The sequence below is a fragment of the Blennius ocellaris genome (genome assembly GCF_963422515.1).
Source record: "Blennius ocellaris genome assembly, chromosome: 9".
Classification (NCBI taxonomy): Eukaryota; Metazoa; Chordata; class Actinopteri; order Blenniiformes; family Blenniidae; genus Blennius; species Blennius ocellaris.
This window is the reverse complement of record NC_137658.1, coordinates 395,332-416,124: the sequence shown is the minus strand read 5'-3', so window position 1 is coordinate 416,124 and position 20,793 is coordinate 395,332. Positions and strand designations below refer to the sequence as shown.

The window sequence follows — 20,793 nt, the reverse complement described above, 5'->3', positions numbered from 1 at the left end:
CTTGTGATTTTATCTGTGAAAGGTGCTCTATAAATAAAGTTTCTTCTTCTTCTTCTTTCCAGCCTGCACATGAACACCAAGAAACGTCTGTAATAACACAGGAGGAGTGAAAAGATGGCGACTCTTTATTTACAAAACGAAGGGAAGTCTGGAAGTCATTACAGCAGGTTTCTTCAGTGACGACCTGAAGGCTGCGGTCCAAACTTCAACCATCCTGCCTGAGAGGAACCAAAGGCGCTGCAGGTCTTCAGTCGGTGAGTTTCCTCTTCCTCCTCCTCCGGGCGACGGCCTTGGGCTTGGACAGGCTGAGCCGCTGGGCCTCCGGCTGGCTGGCCCACCTCCGCCGGTAGTGGCAGAAGTAGCAGCTCTGGTAGACCACCAGGTACGGCCCCCGCCGGCGCTTCCCGCTGCGGCAGCGCTTCCCGCAGACCGGGCAGGTCTTGGTGAGCTCCAGGACCGAGTCCTCGTCCACCACGTGCTGCGGGGTGAGTCTACGGGGGGAGGAGGAGGTACGGGGCTTTTAAATGAAGCAAAGACGTGAAGGAGGTGAACCGTGAGAGGAAGAGGAGACTTACTGTGTCGCTGTGGAGCTGTACGACAGAATGTCTGGAAATCATTCAAGAAAAGAGAATACAAGAAGGTTTGACCAACATCTACTCTGCTGCTGCTTTGTTTGTAGAAACGTCTTGCTGGATTTGTCACATTGACACTCGAGCTTCAAGGTTCAAGGTGTTTTATTTGTCATTTCAACAGTAAAAGGTTTCACAGTGTAATGAAATTCTTAATTTGCCGTCTCCCCTGGTGCCGACATACATAAATAAATAAGTATATACACAAGAAAATAGAAAATAAAATAACAGAGCAGTGCAAAAAATAAAGGTCACCACCTGACCGGCATTAATACTGAACACAAAACTGATTTATGTTTTAAGACACTGGATCAGGCAGTGGGGAGTGAGTTTGAATATGAGCGACGGCGTTTCGTCGGGACGAACCCCAACCTCTCGCCTGTTCTGGAGAATCAACTTTCCATTACGTCAGAGTTTAATCCACCGGGAAGAGGTTTAACTCGACTTACTTTATTAACAAGAAGTCATTTACTCACCTGAACGTCTGTACAAGCCCGGCAGTCTGTCCTCCGCTGCTGCGTCGTCTTTCTGACACACACACACACACACACACATTACGGTAAGGTCACAGCGTCCTCACCGTCCCCAGGCGTTCAGTCGTGAATTCAACAAATACCTGTTCCAGCAGCGTGAAGGAGCCGGCGCGGTCTGCAGCCGCCTCCAGCCGCCCGTCGCCCCGCCACTGCCCGTCGCTCTGCCACTTCCTGCTGTAGCGGCAGTGGGTGCAGAGCTGAGCGAAGTACAGACACGCCCCGACCTTGTGCCGCCGCACCTCGCAGGCGCAGTCGCACACCGGGCAGGTCTGGAAGAGCTCCCTGAGGCGGCTCTCGCTCACGACGCACTTCAGCGCCCCGTCGCCGCCGCCGCCGGACCTCCTCTGGCTGCCGGCGGCAACGAAAGACAATTTTAAGTGGCAAGAAAAAACCGGGACGCCTCACGTGAGATCTGAAATAAAACACACGTGAACGGTGGGATGGATGTCGAGAGCCGTCAGCTCCTCACCTGCTCTGATAAGATCGCGTTAAAGAGTCATCAGACTCGGACGTGAACCCATCAGGCGTGTCTCCCTCTGGGTCTGCAGGCGGCGCCACGCGTCTCGGGTCCCGTGGAGGAGCAGGGGGCGTCGCAGGCATGTACACCAGCTGGAACTTTGGGTTGAGATAGACAGTCGGTTTCAGCGGAGGTTTCCAGGGACCCGTCTGCGTGGCTGACGACCAGAGAGGAAACAGACGTGATCAAGGCCCGATGAACTAATGCTAATCATACGGGGGTTACATCTGTGGCAAAGATTCTGAGCGAGCGATGGGGAAAATTTGCGCGCAAAAAATTTAATTGTGCAAGCGCACTCATTAATTGAGGAAATATTTAAATTGTGCAAAGAAAAGCTTGTGATTGCGCTCAAAAATCATTTCTGCGCTCAGTTTCTCTCCGTTGCTCGCGCAGATTCTTCAACTGCGCTCAACCCGTCTCTCTCTCGTTCAAATCTCTCCACGTCAAGTCAAGTCCTGCTGTGCGCTCGCTCAAAATGTGCAGAACTCGAATGTGACAGACACGGTTGTCCACCAATCACAGAAATTCTCTCTGAAGAGATTTGAGAGGTTGAGTTGCAGAGGAAGAATCTGCGCGAGCAACGGAGAGAAACTGAGCGCAGAAATTAGTTTTGAGCGCAATCTCAAGCTTTTCTTTGCACAATTTAAATATTTCCTCAATTAATGAGTGCGCTTGCACAATTAAATTTTTTTACGCTCAAATTTTCCCCATTGCTCGCTCAGAATTTTGGCACACATATAACCCCATATGATCATGACACACACGCACGCACACACACCTTTGCTTCTCACGCGGGGCTTCAACGTGCTCAAGCTCAGCTGTGTTGCTGCACACTTGGTGGCTCCCTGGCAGACCGACTGTGTTCCCACCGACACCGTCTCCCTGCTGATGTGGGCTGTGTGCATCACGTGACACGTTTCCTGATCGGGAGAAACATTATCCATGAAATGCATGAATACATAAGAAAATGACCCCCCCCCCCCCACACACACACACACACAGGACCTAATAACTCACAGCTCCCGTCCGCACCGGAGAGTCGCGGACGGTCGGTACCGATCCGGTCTTTATGTGCAGCTTTGTGGCGAAGCCCGCCTTGTACGGGCCCATGTTGAGGAAGCAGTCCTCCGCGAAGTGCTGGGCACACGCGTGCAGGACTTTGGGCAGTTTTGTTGGCACGTTTCCGGCGAAAATAAACTCGATCCAGCGGGTCTTCGGCGGCTCCGTCGAAGGGAGCGAAAAGAGACTTTTGTGCTCGTTGATGCAGCCAACAACGGAGCAGCTTCCGTGTTTTGCACGCAACTTCGTCGCCATGTCTGTTTTTTTACTTGTCGGTACCGTGGAAATAATATTATTGTCTGTTTATATTTGTCTATGGTCGGTACCAGTCTTTGAGTACGAGACCGGTGGGGTCCGGCGCTTGCTGATGACGTCACGTAGATACATACGGCAGCTCCGCGTAGACAAATTACATTACAGCCGAAAGCTTTCTCTGTACTAAAACCCCGATTTAATCGATTTATCAGATTTGCAGCTAAAAACGATTTTTATTTGACAAATTCGAGGTCCCCCCCCCTAACTTGTTTTGTCCTTGTGGGTTTCCGTAGCGCGCACTGATCCAGCCCCCTCACCTACACACAAACATGGCAGCGTGCAGTAGAGAACTATTTAAGTTAAAGTCAGTGATTTAAACTGGTTTGGTTTTGAAGCTTCAGGCGAAACACAGACACGGAGACTGCGGCTCAGCCTATTTTGCATTGCCACTGCACACGCTTATATAAAAAGAATGAAGGCTAAACGATGATTAAAAAAAAAACATTGTATTAATTGGTTTATTGCAGCTAAATAATTCAGCATAGTTCTAAAAACTTCCACATGAATGGGGGTGTTGATTTCCTGGTTTGGGTGGCGGGGGGGGGGGATATTCTATGGCTAAAAAGCCACTGAGGAGCGTGTTCTCACCATTCTGTCGTGACTATTTCGTAGTATTTGGGAGTATTTGGTAGTTGTAGTAAAGTACTTACAGATCCCGGCGCCTCGTGAGCGTCTTTTATTGTGGGAACAGCGCCAGGTTTCAAGATGAGCTTCTGAGTAAGTCCATTTTCAAAGTAGCCGTAGTTCTGGAAGCAGTCTTTGGTGAAGTGTCGCTCGCACACAAACACGTTCTTCGCGGATTTCTGAGGCGCGTCGGCGGGAAAAAAGTCCCGCCACGTCCGCCGCTGTGCTTCTTCTCTCGGCAAACCGAACAGCGTGGACACATGCCTGCACCCGAAGACACATTTTCTCCAAGTGGACATGATGGGTGAGATACCGCGCAGAGAAGAGGCTGCGCGCGCAGCTCGGCGTGTCTTGTTTTGGTTTCTCCGCGTGTCACGTTTGAGTCAATTTGATGACGCGGCGCCACCGTGATGACGTCGCACAGAGCTGGAGAAGCCCCGCCTCCAGGGAATCAATGAAAGAAAAAGCCACTTTGGGGGATGTATATGAACCCAAAATAGCATTTTTATGACGTTTAAAGCACAGAAAAGTCGATTTAGTAGAACATGGGACCTTTAAATGAAGCTTTATTTCCACAGTCTTGTACATATTTCATATCGACGGCCAATAATCAATGAACATCCGACTAAACTTTTGCTTTATTGGCCTCTGTAGAAACATAAATTAAAAAAAACATGGTTTACTGTATGTGGCCCCGAGGGCTTGGTATCAAAACCCCACGTTAACCGACACGACACACACACACACACACACAAACTTAACGTCGAAGGCCAGTGTTAACCAGGTTTCCGTTACAGAAGACAAGACGGGTCAGACTCCACTTCCTCATCGCGCTCAGGATGAAATGCCGTGCAGGAAGTGCAGCTTCCCCCCCGGAGGGATGGTTTCATTAAACGGTAACGACTGTCGGACGAAAGCTTCAGGCAAACATTTTGGCGTAGATCTTCTTCTCCTTCTCCTTCTCCTCCTGGATCTTCAGCTGCACTCGCTTCATTTCGTTGCTGATCGCTGCCAACAGAGAGATTCAGTGAGGCTCAGCCGGCGGATCCAATAGCACTTGTTATTGATGCATGAAGTTAAATATTGAAAATGTAAAAGAAACCTGAAGAAGCTCTCACCTTTATCTTCTGGAGTTACTTCCTGAGCTTTCTTCAGATCCGCCTGGAAGAGGAGAAACGGAATAATTGGGTAAACCTTCAGTGCTTTTCAGAATTAAGGAACTTTACAGCTGGAATAACGCAGATCAATCCCACTGCCTGGCTCTCCCTCTGAACTAGACCCCCGGTGTTACGAGAGGTTCTGCATCCCATCAGCTCCAGAAACAGGGGGGGGGGTTCTGCTGGATCTGCAGACTGAGGCAGGTGAGGTTCAGCTAATTAACTGATGGGCGTTAAACCAGCAACTGAATGTGGCTCGAAACGTTCAGACCAGGAGCGTCAAAGTCAATTTAGTTCCGGTGCAACATTCAGGCCCCCGAGTGGCTAAAATAACCTTGAAATATAAACTTTAACGTTTTTCTTTGCAGAGTAGACGAGATGAAAATGTGGCTATTGCAGCAAAAAACTGAGTAAATGAGTCCAAACTCAACATGAAGCCAATTTTAATGAAACCTTCTGGTGCAAAATTCGGTGAAAGATCTAGAAAAGTTGTAGTTTTTACAATAACAACCAGGTTTAATAGCAGGTCTCACTGTGTCCAAAACTCGGAAACCTTTTTCAACAATCAATATTTCCTTGGTCTGGAGCGTCTCGACGGCCAGTTTTATATATAAAGTGAGGAGCGGAGTGGTTGCCGTGGTTACCATGGCTTGACTGTACTCCTTCAGGCCCTGCCAGGCCTGGGCCCGCCGGAAAAGTGCTTTGGTGTTGGCCTGGTTGAGCTCCAGAGCCTGGAAGACGGTTAGAAAAGCTTTATTATCCACGAGTCATTCAAAAAGAAGCACCACAGTGAACGGTGAGGAGGTGAGAGGAGGCGAGGCGGCACCTCGTTGCAGCTCTCCACCGCCTCCTGCCACAGCTGCAGCTTCAGCTTGCAGGCCGCCGTGTTGAGGAAGCAGCTCAGGGCGGCCGGCTCCAGCTTCTGGTGCGCCTCCTCCGCCAGCAGCTCGCCGCTCGCCTCCAGGTACCTGGTGGGAACGACGGACGGACGGTGAGCGGGGGGGGGCCGAGGGGGGAGGGCGGAGGGGGCAGTCCAGCCGTCCGGTCAGTCACCTGAGAGCCTTGCTGTATTTGTTCACCGCCGCGTTCCAGTCCTGGTTCTTGAACAGGCTGTTCCCGATGTTCTTCACGTCCTCGGCGACCGACAGAACTTGGTCCACCTGAGACGGAACGAACGGCGGCAGATGAGTGGCCGTTAGTGTCGAGGTGGAAAACTCAAAGTACGGAGGCAGAAACGCCGACTCTGTATTATTTCTGCAGACGTTTCTCTTTGACCTAAATGTGTTTTAACCGAGACGAGTTTCATTCTTCTCCTTCGTCCACAAATGCATTTTCTTGGAACACTCACGTCCTTAAAGTCGAGATCCGCGTCCTCGGGGAAGTCTGGGTGAGCGTCTCCGGTGGCGTCGCTGGCCGCGGACCCCCAGCCGTCCCCGTCCTTGTGCTCGCCACAGTCGGCGATGACACACGGCTGCAACGTCATCAGGGATATTATTTATAGCTCAGGCAGCTCCCACTGGACAAGTGCAATGATTTTACATCCATACATCAAAGTCGACAGAGCGTTGACTTTGATCCCCCCCCAGTTTTGTCCTCTTGATTTTAGACTGATTTTGGATTTTCCCTCCAGAACAGCAGATTGAACCATTAAACTCGCAGCTGTATTATACAACACGTTCATGTTTCACTGTTAAAGCAGCTCCTGCTGCTTCACGAAGGACTTCAGCCGCTGATCTCTGTTCCAGTTCACGCTGGACGTGATTAAGATCAACTAATTGATTAGGAATAGAAAACTCTGCCGTTTATAATCGAGAAGTGGAGCTTGTGTCTGACGGACAAAAACCGAATTCAGTAATTATCAGGTTATAACGGGAGAGTTAAACATGTTGGACTGATGCTGTTTTTCCTTTTTTTTTTTGGACTGGCTGAAGGAGAAAATGACATTTTCTCACTCATCTGTTCACTAAGAACTTTCTTTTTTTATTCAAGGAGAAATCTGAATGAGATCAAAGTGCCGATCCAGAGTTAAAAGCACCTTTGATGTTTACTCCTCCTGATATTCAGTTGAAATGCTGCCGTTATTGCTGTGATGCATGTAGATAAATGTGTTCATCTTCAGAAACCGGCTCTTCCAGTGAAACTTAAGATGTAAGGTTATAAAAGAAATTGATTTCACGTGAAGAAATAGAAATAACCTCCAAAAGAAGCTGTTAGTCCTATTTTACTATTTCCTATGAAAGCGGTTAAGTTCGAGCCGTTCTCACTGAGATCATGTCGTTATACGACCGTCTTCATATTTTCCATGTCTGATTTTGTTAGAAATGACTGAATCCTAAACGCCGTCCCGTGAGGGGGCGCCCTACCTTGACGGGGGCGTCCTCCTGGGTGTCGAGGGCCTCCAGCATCTTCACCACGCCCATCCCCCGCAGCACCTGGCCGAACACCACGTGCTTCCCGTCCAGGTGAGGCGTGGCGACGGTGGTGATGAAGAACTGCGAGCCGTTGGTGTTGGGCCCGGCGTTGGCCATGCTCAGCAGCCCCACTTTGTCGTGCTGCACGCAGAAGGAAAACAAATTCAAATCAAATTTCTCGCCTTACAAAAGCAGCAGACGAGAAGCTCTTCCTCATTCAGATGAAAGGAAACTGCGACAGGAGGTTTGACTGACGCGAGTTTGAGACGACGGTTTGTTGAATCACCTTGTAGTGGAAGTTTTCATCCTCAAACTTTTCCCCGTAGATGCTCTCGCCTCCAGTTCCGTTCTGGTTTGAGAAGTCGCCTCCTTGGATCATGAACTTCTTTATGACTGCGGAAAAACCACATTTACGGCCTTTTAACTCTCCTTCCGGCGGAGCAGCTGCTTTGTTCAGAACGCGGTAAATTAAAGCAGTAATTTAACGACTGTGAATCCGTACAAAGACGGAACTTTTCATTTGTGTAACGTGTTGATGTTTATTCATCTCTTTAGTCAAAACGCCTCACAGTGGAATTGAGACCATATGGTGACTTTCAGTAAAGTAAAGTCTGACTGGTCGTCACAAAATCAAGAGTCAAACAACAAATCTGGTGACAAACTGAGTTTTCTGAGTTACGAGACGCTTTAAACCAAACTGTCCTTTCAATCTGGAGACGTTTTGTCCTTCAAGTCACCGCTTGAGCTAAAATGGTGAGACGGAGGTGACGAAGTAATAACAGTATGAAAGTAGTGAAACCAAGTTTTCACTCTTAAGTCAGTGGTGCTGTGATCAGTGTCAGTGTGTCTGAGCATGAGCGAGTGTGACTTACTCCGGTGGAAGGGGCATCCTTTGAAGTGCAGAGGTTTGCCGGTGGTTTTGCCGAGGCCCTTCTCTCCGGTGCAGAGCGCCCGGAAGTTCTCCGCCGTCTTGGGCGTGACGTCTGCAAACAGCTCCAGAACCAGGCGTCCAGCTGGGGACGGAAGACGGGTCCAGGTCAGTCTGGACCACTTCCTGACAACATCAGGTACCTTTGGCCGGAACTGACAGTTTGGAGCGGCAATATTTAACCCTTACATAACTTTATTTAGAACGTTTGCCCCCCCCCTCCCTGTTAGACAAGCCCCCTCACTGCCCATTTTTAAAACTCGTCTTAAAACCCATTTTTATTCTTTGGCTTTTACCTCAGCGTGAGACTCTGCTCTGGTTTTACTGCCTTCGTTTTTCTTTTATTGTTTTAACCTTTTATGTTTTGTTTATTGTTTTACCATCTGATTGTTTTAAATGTTTTTATTTTGCCTCTCATATTTTTTATTTCAATTTACAGCACTTTGTCTCAGCTACCGCTGCTTAAAGCGCTTTATAAATACAGTTGAGTATATTTTTGGAGCTGTCAGTGATATAATCTTTTTTTTTTTCTTTAAACAATTGTTAATCGTTTTAGCTGTATTATCCAGTTCATTTATCACTATTTTCACTCTTTTTAAACAAAAAAAAGATAAATCCTTATTTGTCCCACATTCTGAAATTTGCATTATTGCCGCAATTGTTCACTAACAAGAGGAGCAAAATAATATGAACAGTAATACACTTTAAAATCCATAAAAGTACCAATAACGCAACAAAAAACAAGACTTTTCTTGACATTCTATTTGTATTTCCTCTTAATATTACAGTCAAATGATTCCCTATAGCTATTTTGGCAACTTAATCAAAACTTAAAGTTACTAAAATAAGTCAAATCTACTGTTTAATGGAAAGCCTGGCCTGTCTTAACTAAACGAGCTGACTGCTACTTAAATGCAGTCAGATAATACTCAAGTATCACGTTAACCACAGGTGGATTACTAGTACTTTGCATTAGTTTAAGTGATCATAACTAATGTTTAACAATCGGTTAAAGTTGAGTTTTCACACACAAGAGGTACAACGAACCTCAGACACACGTGCTTCATTCATTCCAAACCTTAAACCTCCAAACATCCAGATGTGGCTCACCACGTTATTAATCGGTTAATACAAACATATTAACGTTACTTTACGTCCCATTACTGCTTTATAACTCAGATGATGGGAGGAAGTTTCTGGAAGTCAATAGACTGTTCCCGGCTAATGCTCGGCTAACGTGGCTAAACGCCAAAGAAGCTCACAAAACCCGGTTTTAACGGGCGGAAGACGGTCAAAGTGCACACCTGGCTGCCCGCCCACGGCCACGTCGAAGAAGACGCGCGGGTTGGACGCGTTGGACGGCCTGTCGGACGGAACTTCGTGAGACATTTTGACGGTAATCGCGCTCCCGTGCTGGCGAGGCTAAGCTAAGCTAGCTGGATCCGACCGGATATCCGGTGTCGGAGGCGGACGTCGGTGTTTGTCCCCCACCTAATATCGTCCCCCTTCGCCTCCTCTTCCTCCTCTTCATCCTCCCTCAACGCAGGTGAGCCACTGTTATTTAATAAAACATCCAAAGTTGGGTTTTTTCAAGAGAAATTAAAATGCAACGATCTTTTAAAGAAAACTGTGTCCACGTTTAATTTAATTCAATTCAATTCAATTCAATTGAATTGAATTGAATTATTTTATTATATTCAATCTCATTTCATTTAATATTTATCATAGTGAATGAATGAATGAATTAGTTAATCTTTTATTTGGAACATACAAGAAAAAAGAAATATTTAAATGAATAAAACAAAGAAACGACACAATCCACTTCATCGACCTTTACACGATTGAAAAGCAAACAGTGAACGTTATGAATGGAAATGTTTTTATTTTGTGTCTGATTAGATCAGGATTTGTGTCTCTGAGGGTCTGGTTCTGGAGGATTTGTTCTCTGGTTCTGGAGGATTTCTCTTCTGGTTCTGCAGGATTTCTTCTCTGGTTCTGAAGGATTTGTTCTCTGGTTCTGAAGGATTTGTTCTCTGGTTCTGAAGGATTTCTCTTCTGATTCTGCAGGATTTCTTCTCTGGTTCTGGATCATTCCTCTCAGTCCCTGCCCTCCTGCAGAAGTGGAGGCGTTGCATTATGAATGGAGGAAGCAGGTAACACTGAACACAACACAGACACTGGACACCGTGGCAACCGGAGACGCTCTCAGGGATCAGAGTGGAGACCAGAGAAAACACTGACTGCATGTGAAGAAGGATCCGGGTTGTCCTGGAACCTCTGAGTGACCCTGTCCTCCAGCGCCGCTCGCACGTCGGTTCTCTGTGGAAACAAGAAGCAAACTGATCCAGAGTCTGTGCATCATGAAAACCTGACCGATAGAAGCTCGTCGGTGTGGATGTGGCTTAAAACACGCAACGTTTGTACCCAAGAGCTCCAGCAAATTGTTTAAGGACTGCAGGAAATCATCCACAGTGAATCATCTGCAGCTTTTTCTTTTTGTTGTTGTTGTTGTTGTTGTTGTTGTTACCAAAGTCAAGCGGAGTGACTTTGTGAAGGTCGTGGTGGAGGAGCTGTACCTTGATTTGCATATTGCTGAGCAGCGTCCTGCTGTTCAGCAGCTGGTTGTGCTGCCACCCCCACCCCACCTCCCCCACACAGCGGTGCCTGGGCGGGGGCGGCGGGGCGGCGGGGGCGGCCCGCCACAGGTACCCCAGGTCACCCGTGGCCTCAGGTGAGGAGCTGCCCTCCCCGATGTAGCGGGGGAAATAGCCTGATCGGGGCCGGTAGTCTCCCACCCCGTCCGGGCCTTTTCCAGAACCAGACGGCGCGAGGGGAAAAAAACAATATCCACATTTAATTAGTCCATGTGAAAATACTGCAGAGCAAGAAACTGCGACTGAGTTTTATTGTTTTGTTTCTTTTTATATGGAGGTACAAGACATGAATTAATAAAAAAAAAACATTAGGAAAAACATAGGAACGGTTATTTTTCCCTGTAACTTTTCATGAATCACTGAAGTTTGTTTTCTTCCCGGCTCTTTTAAATTTCAGTCATTTCGGCAGTTTGCTTAGTTTAGAAATGTTGAATTAAGAATGCACAAGATTAATACATAGTAAAAAAAAATTACTTGTTTGATCTTATTACTTATTTCCTAATTTCAAGAGCATTGAATAAAAACAGCTAACGTACACTATTTTACCAAAAGTATTTGCTCGCCTGTTTTCACACGCATATGAATTTAAGTGACATCCGTTTGTAAACCAGAGGATCCGACATGATGTCGGTCCAGCCTGTGCAGATGTTAGGATCGTGTTTGTGATGAATATCGGAGCATCAGCGAAGCGAGACGCCGTCGTGGCCCTGGAGGTGATCGGAACACCCGAATCCAAAGGTGTGGCGAGGTGAGCGGATACTTTTGTCAGTATTAATGTAGGACACCTCTAAACACTGATGTCCTCAGATTTAATCACACATCAAACACCTCCACGTGACAGAACCATCACATTTCTACTTATTATTAACCCGGACATGAATCCTCTGATCGATATTAAGCACAAAACCCGAACTCACGTCGTGGCTTCACTTCCTGTCCCACCTGTGAAAATCATCCTGCCGCCGCCCTGCCGTCCTCCAGCAGCCTCCCGGCTCTGCATCCTTCCTCTCCCGCGCTGCAGCGTCTGGATGGGGATGAAGAACGGGGCACCACCGGGTGCGAACATGAGCCCGGCGGTCCGCTCTGTCCGTGGGGTCGAGGCCGGTTGCCATGGCGCCGCGGCTCGTGGCCTAGTTACAGCCTGAAAACAGGAGACGTCCTCTTCCTTTTCAGATTCACTTTTCACTTCTCGGCTGAGAAAACTGGCGTCAAACATCTTTTTTTTTACTTCTGAGGTGAACAAACATCTTTCTGCACGTTGCACATTTGCTTTATTCCATTGCAGACGTGACGCTTTTAGAAGCAGAACTTCACTGTGAAGTTGATCCAGTTCAATATTCAGAAATAAAAAAAAACATCTGACACAAACAGCCTCTTTGCATTTATCAGTCCAGTTTCCTCCCAAAGCCCAAAAACACGACTATCAGGTTAATTTTTAATTCTAAATATTCTCTGTGCTCGTCGACACGTTATATAACTCTATTCATTATATCGTGTTATTTACTAAAAATGGCGTAATATCCCCAATAACGCTCTTTTAGTGAGGCAACAAGAGTCCTAGCTGCTTGTCTCTTATCATATGAAAGATATATTTTATACGTTGCCATTATTTTTTCATCATTTTCTCGTTCTTATTCTTTTTATTCATGTTTTCAGTTCATCTTTGCCAGTTTGTAAGAATCTCGTTCGGATCTGGCTGAGGCCTCTGTGTGGAGTTTGCAGGGTTAATTTACATAATTGTAGTCACGCGACTCTTCATAATGTTTCCTTGCATTAAACTCGAGGTCACGGTTTTATTTCTTTGACTCTGTGATTCCCGTCAAGTTCACTTGGTGGCGCCAAGCCACCACTTTTGCGCTTTTTTTCACGCACGCCTCGTTCCTTTTGTGTTGGACGGACTCGCCCATGACGGGGCCGCTCTCCGTCCACCGAACCTCCTCCTGGCGCAGCACAGACCGGAAACGCAGTGCGGCCCCTTCAAAACAAGACGCACACAATGAAAGCCATCCGTCCATCCATTTATCTTCTTCATCACTTTGTCGTCCGCAGGACAATCACAAGCAGATTCGTCTATTTGTTCCCTGCTAAATGGAGATAAAGGAGGAGGGAATCAAAGGAAAACAGATGAAAGTGCATCTGAAGGTTTTTCAAAAGGTGACCTTTGACCCCTCGAAAAACCTGCTGGGAGAGATAAGACAAAGTCATTTCCACAAATCAGCTCGACAGAAGCAAATGTTTGTTGTTGTTTTGTTTTTTTTTAGGTAGGTGTGCCTCAATACATTTAAAATCTTAAGTCACTATTTATACTCAAACGCTTTGATCTGCTCCGTGCAAAAGGTTTTGTTTCATATAACAGAATAGTTATGCTTTACAGAATTATTCCAAACTGACATGTTTACATGACGTTGATGCTAATTGATGGGAAAAATCAAAGGTTTTCAGTGCTTTGTATGTTTGGTTTTAAACACGTTGTCTTGACTTTTAGTCCAGTCTTAATAATTCTGAGTTTTCATTTCCATTTTGAACTTCTGCTTTTTGCCATTCTCAAATCCTGTTATCGTCCATCTTCTTCTCTTTTATCCAACTCAAGACTCTCACTTGCTCGCATTCAGCACCAATATTCATTCAATCAATCCACAATCACAGATTAAACCCAAACGTCCAACATCACTGGTGTCATTGTGAAATCCAATAATTAGTGAATTTACACTCAAATCTATTTCGTTCTAAATTCAATTCTAATTCTAATCTGACTTCTGACACTCATTCTACTCCCAGTACTATTACAATTGTATTGGTATTATTTTTTTACTACAGTATGTTTATTGTACTTTATTCTACACTTTGCCCCCCCACCCCATCATAGTTTATTTTCCTTGTATCTCATCTTACTGTATATTTTGCTCCCCTTAGAACTTATTATACTTTATTATAGTTTGTGATTTTTATCTTATTTTTTGGTCCTATTTGATAGTCATTTTATATAATATACCTCTATTCTTACCGAACTGTTTGCACATTCCTTGTCTTTCCTTTCCTCGTGAGTCCTGAAGAGCTGAATGTTACAAGTCAATTTCTCCACTGTGAGATCAATAAAGGCTTATCTTATCTTATCTTATCTTATCAATTGTAATTTATATTGTAATAGTTAGTAATTCCACTTTTGATCCAGAATATAATTATGATTATTTGTCCAATTCTAGTCCTGGTCGTCACCTGAATAAATATCGAGGTGAGGTCGAGCGGTTCGTTTTCAGAACGTTCCCAGTGAGTTTGCAGTGCGCGCGCCCTGGATCCCGCCCACCCCCACCGGTGCCTGCGCGCTCCCGCAAGGTTTATTGTGGAGCGCGCACCGGAAGCGGCGGCCGCGGCTGTTCGCTGGTTTCCGCTGGCTGGTTCCATCCCGAGTGTCAGTCACCATGGTGGCGCACAACAGAGCACAGCGGCGGCGCTCCTGTCTGCACTTTTCGGCGCACTAGAAAGAAGAGGAAAAAAAACAAGAAAAAAGAAAAAAGAAAAAACCCGCAGTCGGAATGTGTTTCGCGAGCGGCCGCGGCGCGGGGCGCCCCCGAAAGGGGGGGCCGCCGGCCCGCTGCTGACCGGACCGCCGCGACGCGATTCTGCCCCGCGACCCCGCCGCTACAATGCCGGAGAGACGAGGCACGGCGTCGACGACGACGACGACGTCCCCCCCTCCCGCGAGGAGATAAAGCCCGCAAGGGGGACAGTTGGCGACTCGCTTTCGCGGAGAGGAAGTTCGCTCCGGGCGGGGAAGAAGCACCGCGATCCGGGGCTCGGACACCCACCACCACCCCCCCTCCTCCCCTCCCTCCCTCCCCTCCCTCCCCCTCCGCCGTCTTGGCTGTTACCGGGCCGTGGCCTGGCTCCGGGCACTCCCCCAGCTTCACCTAGCTAGCATCGGGAGCTCGGGACACTTCCAGGGGACAATAGCGGGACTCCTTACGGCGTGACGCCGCGCCGCCGCCCCGACGCTCCGGAATCCTCCGCGCTCCAGACGGCGGCTCCCAAAACAATGGCGTCCTATGTGGATAACAGCTTTCGGCAGGCGGTGATGATGAATCCGGCCGAGAGGACGCAACAGGTCAGAGGAGACGCTTTTAGTACTTTATTCTTTTCTTTAAAGTGGGGTTTTTTTTATTTTTTATTTTTTTAATGTGATTGATTTGGAACGTTGGAGCGGTTCTGCTGCGTCCCGGAGCGCAACAGTTTGGACTCGGTGTCCGAGTGCAACTGGTGTGTGTGTGTGTGTGTGCGTGCGCGCGCGTGTGTGTGTGTGTGTGTGTCAGCCACAGCCCGTTAAGCGTCCATCAGCAGATAATCAAAGCTTCTTATCGCGGCAGTGAGTCCAGACCCGGACGCTCCTCTCGGGTTGGAGCTCCAGTGGAAACGTCCCGGGACGGAACCGCTGCTGCATTATTATTATTATTATTATTTTTTTTTTTTTGCAGAATAATAAAAAAGTAGTAGTATAAATCTAGGCGTCAAGCTGCCGGACCAGCCTGTCCAAACAGCGGGTGATCTCTTCCCACGGGTTCCTCCATTGTTGGGGAACGAGGGCACCACTTGGCGTGAGCCGCTGCGGGCCTTCCACTGACACTGCAGCCCTTCGGGGTTTCCTCGCCGGGTCCCCGGGGCTGCAGATCGTGGCCTTCAAGCCCTCAGACAGCAGTGGAAATCACAAGTTCTTGTGTGCACGTCTGCCCTGCTGGTGATTCCTCAGAAGGAGAAAATAGAAAAAGTAAGCCAGAGGGGCGTATGGACGTGAGGGGAAAACATGTGGATCGTCAAACTGAGCTGCTCCTTCATGTTTGCTGAGCATTGAGGGGCTGATGAGTCTTTTCAATGCAGACCCTGGTTGGTCTCCGGACCTGCAGCCGTCTCACCTGGGCGTCGAGCAGATTTGTAGAAGGTAGAAGTTGAAGTTTGACGCCTCGTCACTCATGTGGTTCCGCCTGCAGGTCTCCTGGTGGTGCTTCTCATCTGTGCCGGTTTTGTCGTATAGATTAGATTGTTTCATATCTGCTGCACACACACACACACACACACACACACACACACACACACACACACACACACACACACACACACACACACACACACACACACAGGACGATCAATAGGCCACCACTTACACCAGGGCTCTACTGTAATTGGCACAGCCGCTGTCGCCCGTCTGACATTGAGGAAACAATTATGGTGTCATTGGTGGCTTGTTAACGGCCCGGGGCCCTGGTCCCTGGTCCCCCCAGCTCAGAGACTCTCCTGGACCAGTGGTCCCCTCAGCTCCTTAACTCTCCGGGTCTTGTGGTCCCTCTGGGGCCCCTGGTCCCCACAGCTCCCTAACTCTCCGGGACCGGTGGTCCCTCCAGTTCCGTGACTCTCCGGGGCCGGTGGTCCCTCCAGCTCCGTGACTCTCCGGGGCCGGTGGTCCCTCCAGCTCCGTGACTCTCCGGGGCCGGTGGTCCCTCCAGCTCCGTGACTCTCCGGGGCCGGTGGTCCCTCCAGTTCCGTGACTCTCCGGGGCCGGTGGTCCCTCCAGCTCCGTGACTCTCCGGGGCCGGTGGTCCCTCCAGCTCCGTGACTCTCCGGGGCCGGTGGTCCCTCCAGCTCCCTGACTCTCCGGGGCCGGTGGTCCCTCCAGCTTGGTGACTCTCCCGGGCCAATGGTCCCTCCGGGGCCACTGGTCCCTCCAGCTTCCTGACTCTCCGGGGCCGGTGGTGCCCCCACCCCGGTGGTCCCTCCAGCTCGAGATCCAAACATTATTGAACAGAAAGGTTCCAGTTGAAACTCGACCGCGGCCATCAGGTGATTGGTTTGTACCTCGGGAGTTGTGGGTTCTTACAGTCGTTCCTTTTATTCTTGGCTCGTCTCCGATCCGTCACCTTCCTTATCTTCACAGCTCGCCCGTAAGCATTTATCTTTTTAGTGTCGTTATTAAAACCCGGAGAGCCGTTTGTGAAGCCGACCTAACCTGCCGTGAAGAATGTGGAATCCTTGAGAAAATATTCAGATTGAGCCTCGCAAACAAGCCGCTGATAAATGAAACAACCGTCCGAGGCCTGAAGCCGTCGTGATGAGAACCATTCACACCGCAGAGTCGTTGAAACGAAGGAAAACGAGCGCAGACGTCCGTCAAATCGACTCGTTTCATAATGAAAGAAGTGATTTCGTGTCCGGGCGGAAGCCCGCAGTGGAAAAACCAAGTAGTTTTTTATTTTTTATTCACCCGTTTCACACAGTTTGAGACGTCCAGCGCTGCTCCGGCTCACAGCCTTTATCCTCCCGCTGCTGCTGGATTAGCCGGCGGTTCAGGAGATCTTTCTTTATCTGTAAAGACTCTCGGCGGTGGGGTTTGACCCTTCGCGTCACGTGGCAGGTTAAATAACTCCGCACCTGACCGGCTCCGTCACTTTCCTCTGCGGCGACTTCAGATTAGAGGCACCAGATGAGCGTTTTCCTCCTGACTCGTCTGGACGGGTGAAATACTGACATAATAACCTTGATATTTAAACTTTAAAGTGTTTCTTTGTTGTGGCGCAGTGTAGCTGTGATGAAAATGTCAAATTAAAGAACAATTACTACTGAAAGTGACTCCAGTCTCAACATAAAGTCAATTTTGACAGAAGCTTCTAGTGCAAAATGCAGTGAAATGTCCATAAAATGTGACAATAACCAGGCAGCATCACTGATATCTCAGCTCGGGTCTCAGTTTGTGTTGATAAAAAAAAAAAAATCTAATCAAATCCTGTTTGCTTTTAAATTTATGACCATTTTCTTGGTGGTTTGGCCGGATTAGAGCCTCTTGCTGGACACTAGTGTCCCACAGACCTGATGGTCCTCGTCTCTTTACACTGGAGTCTGATGGCATTTAAATAAAGATAATGTAGAGGAGAATAAAACCTCATTGATGCTTCCAGGAAATTGGAGCTCAAAAAGCACAGACACTTCCTTGACACACACACACACACACACACACACACACACACACACACACACACACACACACACACACACACACACACACACACACACACACACACACACACACACACACACACACACACACACACACACACACACACACACACACACACACACGAGGCCTTACGTGGCTCTCAGGGCTCGTTCAGCACAGATAATTACATTCCTGCATATAAAGCACATTGTTGTCATTCGTTCCATATTTCCTTCCTGATTCTCACACGTTTCACTTCATTATTCACCAAAACCGCTTCTTTTACAACAGTGAGCCAGTAATTGAGCCGCGAGGTTGATGGATTTCATCACGTATTTGCAGGTTTTGATCTTGAGAGAACATTTCCTCCGTCTGTCCTTGAGGGGAGCTTTTTCTTTTCTTTTTTTTTTTGTTTGTTTTTTTGGGGGGTTTTTACGGACGACTCCGATTCCTGGATGGCAAAACGACTCCGTCACGCCGCCTCGGGACAGAGACTCCGGCGTGTGTCTATATTTGCTGTTTACTCACGTCTTCGCTGCATCTCATTATTTCACTTCGGAGTAACACCGCGGCCCCGCGGGGGGGTTTGCCGCCATAACTAGTGGTTCTTTACATGCTCAGTATGACGGAGAGGGACGACGCTGCAACGCAAAACTTCTGTGAAACCAAAAGATGTATTTTTACTTGAAATGCCTACCGCAACGTGTGACGCCTCAGCGGTTGAAATAACGACTTAAAGCTGTTGTTTTATTATTATTTTTAATGGAAATTGTGCAGTTGGCTGCTCCGTCTTCACGCAGAGATTCACTGAACACGTTGGGGAGATGATATGTTGAATTAATGAGATTACTGTCATCATAAAACGAGTTGACTTGAATCATCTCGTTCCATAAATCAGGATCTTTTTGAATTTTGCATGTAAACGTTGCATTTCCTCTCTATAAAGCCTGGAGCTGGTCTTCAATGTGGCGTTGCCTCGGTATCAAGTGCTCACTTCATGGACGGTTGGAGGAACAATGGCCGCCGCTGCCGCCGCCGCCGCCGGACTCCGCTCTGCTCTTGTTTAGCCAGGTGGCGAAGCTAAAGGCCACAAACCGGAGCGCCGACCCCGCCGCTCGCCGCCGATCTGCAAGGACGAGCGTCACAACTCCCGCAGCCTCGTCGCTAAATAAAATACTCTCCTTTTTTTTTTTTTTAATACAGTACAGTGATTCCAATGTGCTTTTATAGAGAAAATAGAAAAGCCCAACATAGGAAAAACTCCACGGGACAGAGAAAGACTTGGTGGGGAGAAACATACAATACCCTTATTAGTGCTACATGTATTTCTTTCTTTCTTTATTTTTTTAATGCAGTAATCCAAATATTTTCCAACTGTCACGAGATCAAACCAGCCTGAGCAACAACAGCAAAAAGCAAAACAATCACAACAATGGTAACAAAAGCAAAAACAAAAGGACACAAAACAAAGAACAAAAAAAACAACGACATGATTTCGATAATCGAAGGAAGTAATAAAGTACTCTCCTGACGACTCCGGGGTCTGAAGCGTCACTGCGGCCGGTCGCCGCTGAAAGAAACTCGACAAAGAAAAGCGGCGTGCCGTTTGATCGGGAGGTCGCTGAGGCGCCGCGGGAGGAGGTGGCGTCCTGCTCCTGGCGTAGAAAAGTGTGACTCCCGTGGTTCAGGGGCCGTCACACGTCAGAACGCACCGTTTCTGGCCAATCGTCCACACGATGCTGCGTTTTAGAAGCACGGAAATGTTTGTTTTTTTGTTGTTTTTAACTCGAGTCCCAGAGTGGGGAAATTGTAAAACCCCGGCTCGGCTGGGAGGCGTGGCCCGCAAAGAGAAATGACCGCCGCCTCTCCTTTCCCCACGACGTCCCCTGATGACCACAACAATGGCGGACTACAAGCTCCAGGTGGCGCTGCAGCTGGACGAGGCGCAGGAGCATAGAGCTATACAACCTAGAGTTATAAGGAAGTATAAGAGCAGGAGTCTACTCCTAAATTCCTTAGTTCTCTGTGTTTTCTTCTGCATTTTTGGCGTGCTCGGTGAGTCACAGCGCCCCCTAAAGGCCTGGCAGACGTACTACAGGCCCCGGAGCCTCGCGTCGAGCCGAGTTCACAGTGACGTGTTGATAGAACTTTCTTTGAGGATGCCGGCGAGAAAAAGGGGCGTTTTTTGCAGAGATTGTGAAGAGGAAGTGTTGTAAAAGCGACTGAGCCGTGGGGTTTCCTGCCGCCGGTCGTCAGGAAGAGGAAAAGCGTCAGGACGCCTCTCGGACTCCAGCAGGAAGAGACGATCTGAGGCCGTCTTGTGTTTCCACCGCATGAAGCCGCGTCTTGTTTTGTGTTTTAAGCCCTTTGCCTCGTATCGTTTCTGCAGAATGGAGTCGCCAGTCTTGAGCTCCCCCCCCCCCCCCCCTCACCCCCACCCCAAAGTTGTTCCTTATACTTGTCCGGCGGCTGTTTGCAGCGGCTGTGATGTCACATGTTGTTCTTTCGTAGAGCGTGGAGGTTAAACACACCGCCGAGGCTCCGCTGACGTGTTTCTGTTTAAACACAGCAGGAGAACTCTGACACACACACACACACACACACACACACACACACACACACACACACACACACACACACACACACACACACACACACACACACACACACATTTCATTTAAAAGCTTTTAATTGCAGCCGGTGTTTGTAAATCGCAGCTGTGTCTGATAAAAGGTATTGATCAGTTGCGTATAAGAATAACCGCTCCACCTTTATGAGCCGCCGGTGGAAACGCTTCCCCTTAAATCAAACATCTAAGCCCTTTATGGCGGGACGACGACTTTTATGGCCGTTTTATGGTTCAGTGCAGAGATAATGTTTGATAATGTGACGGGCCACAGGCCAGCAGCCTCACATTCCTGGAAGCGTTTTCTCTCCCGCTCGTTTCTGCTCCTTGAAACAAACCGACCCGTCCAGCAGTTTGTGTTCAA

General features: G+C 48.2%; 3 protein-coding genes across 3 annotated transcripts; all 3 read right to left on the bottom strand.

Annotated features, from left to right (window-relative positions):
- Positions 1-189: 189 nt before the first annotated feature.
- LOC308134606 (uncharacterized protein) lies at positions 190-2,993 on the bottom strand (the record flags this gene model as incomplete). The annotated part of the gene is made up of 7 exons (XM_080502378.1): positions 190-491; positions 576-606; positions 1,106-1,157; positions 1,246-1,510; positions 1,632-1,836; positions 2,458-2,599; positions 2,697-2,993. The coding sequence occupies 7 exons, from the start codon at positions 2,991-2,993 to the stop codon at positions 248-250; spliced, it is 1,236 nt and encodes a 411-aa protein (XP_080358504.1). The 3' UTR covers positions 190-247.
- Positions 2,994-4,226: 1,233 nt separating this feature from the next.
- On the bottom strand, positions 4,227-9,616 carry ppid (peptidylprolyl isomerase D). Its single transcript, XM_080502744.1, has 10 exons — positions 9,478-9,616; positions 8,118-8,258; positions 7,532-7,638; positions 7,198-7,386; positions 6,183-6,305; positions 5,888-5,994; positions 5,661-5,802; positions 5,479-5,565; positions 4,796-4,838; positions 4,227-4,685 (listed from the first exon to the last, which is right to left on the bottom strand). Exons 1-10 carry the CDS (start codon positions 9,560-9,562, stop codon positions 4,597-4,599), a joined length of 1,113 nt encoding a protein of 370 aa, XP_080358870.1. The 5' UTR covers positions 9,563-9,616; the 3' UTR covers positions 4,227-4,596.
- A 454-nt stretch (positions 9,617-10,070) lies between these two features.
- Positions 10,071-11,902, bottom strand: spmip2 (sperm microtubule inner protein 2). The gene is made up of 4 exons (XM_080501828.1): positions 11,770-11,902; positions 10,750-10,979; positions 10,415-10,492; positions 10,071-10,285 (listed from the first exon to the last, which is right to left on the bottom strand). The coding sequence occupies exons 1-4, from the start codon at positions 11,891-11,893 to the stop codon at positions 10,271-10,273; spliced, it is 447 nt and encodes a 148-aa protein (XP_080357954.1). The 5' UTR covers positions 11,894-11,902; the 3' UTR covers positions 10,071-10,270.
- Between the last annotated feature and the right edge of the window lie 8,891 nt (positions 11,903-20,793).

Bases quoted from the DNA above. Each gene is read 5' to 3' on its own strand.
- spmip2 (XM_080501828.1), bottom strand. From the start codon at position 11,893: ATGTTCGCACCCGGTGGTGCCCCGTTCTTCATCCCCATCCAGACGCTG. The intron at 10,980-11,769 runs GTGGGACAGGAA...GTTCTGGAAAAG, and splicing joins CGGCAGGATGATTTTCACAG to GCCCGGACGGGGTGGGAGAC. The intron at 10,493-10,749 runs GTACAGCTCCTC...TTGTTTCCACAG, and splicing joins TCAGCAATATGCAAATCAAG to AGAACCGACGTGCGAGCGGC.
- ppid (XM_080502744.1), bottom strand. From the start codon at position 9,562: ATGTCTCACGAAGTTCCGTCCGACAGGCCGTCCAACGCGTCCAACCCG. The intron at 8,259-9,477 runs GTGTGCACTTTG...TTCCGTCCCCAG, and splicing joins GGCCGTGGGCGGGCAGCCAG to CTGGACGCCTGGTTCTGGAG. The intron at 5,995-6,182 runs GTGAGTGTTCCA...GTTCCGTCTCAG, and splicing joins CGGATCTCGACTTTAAGGAC to GTGGACCAAGTTCTGTCGGT.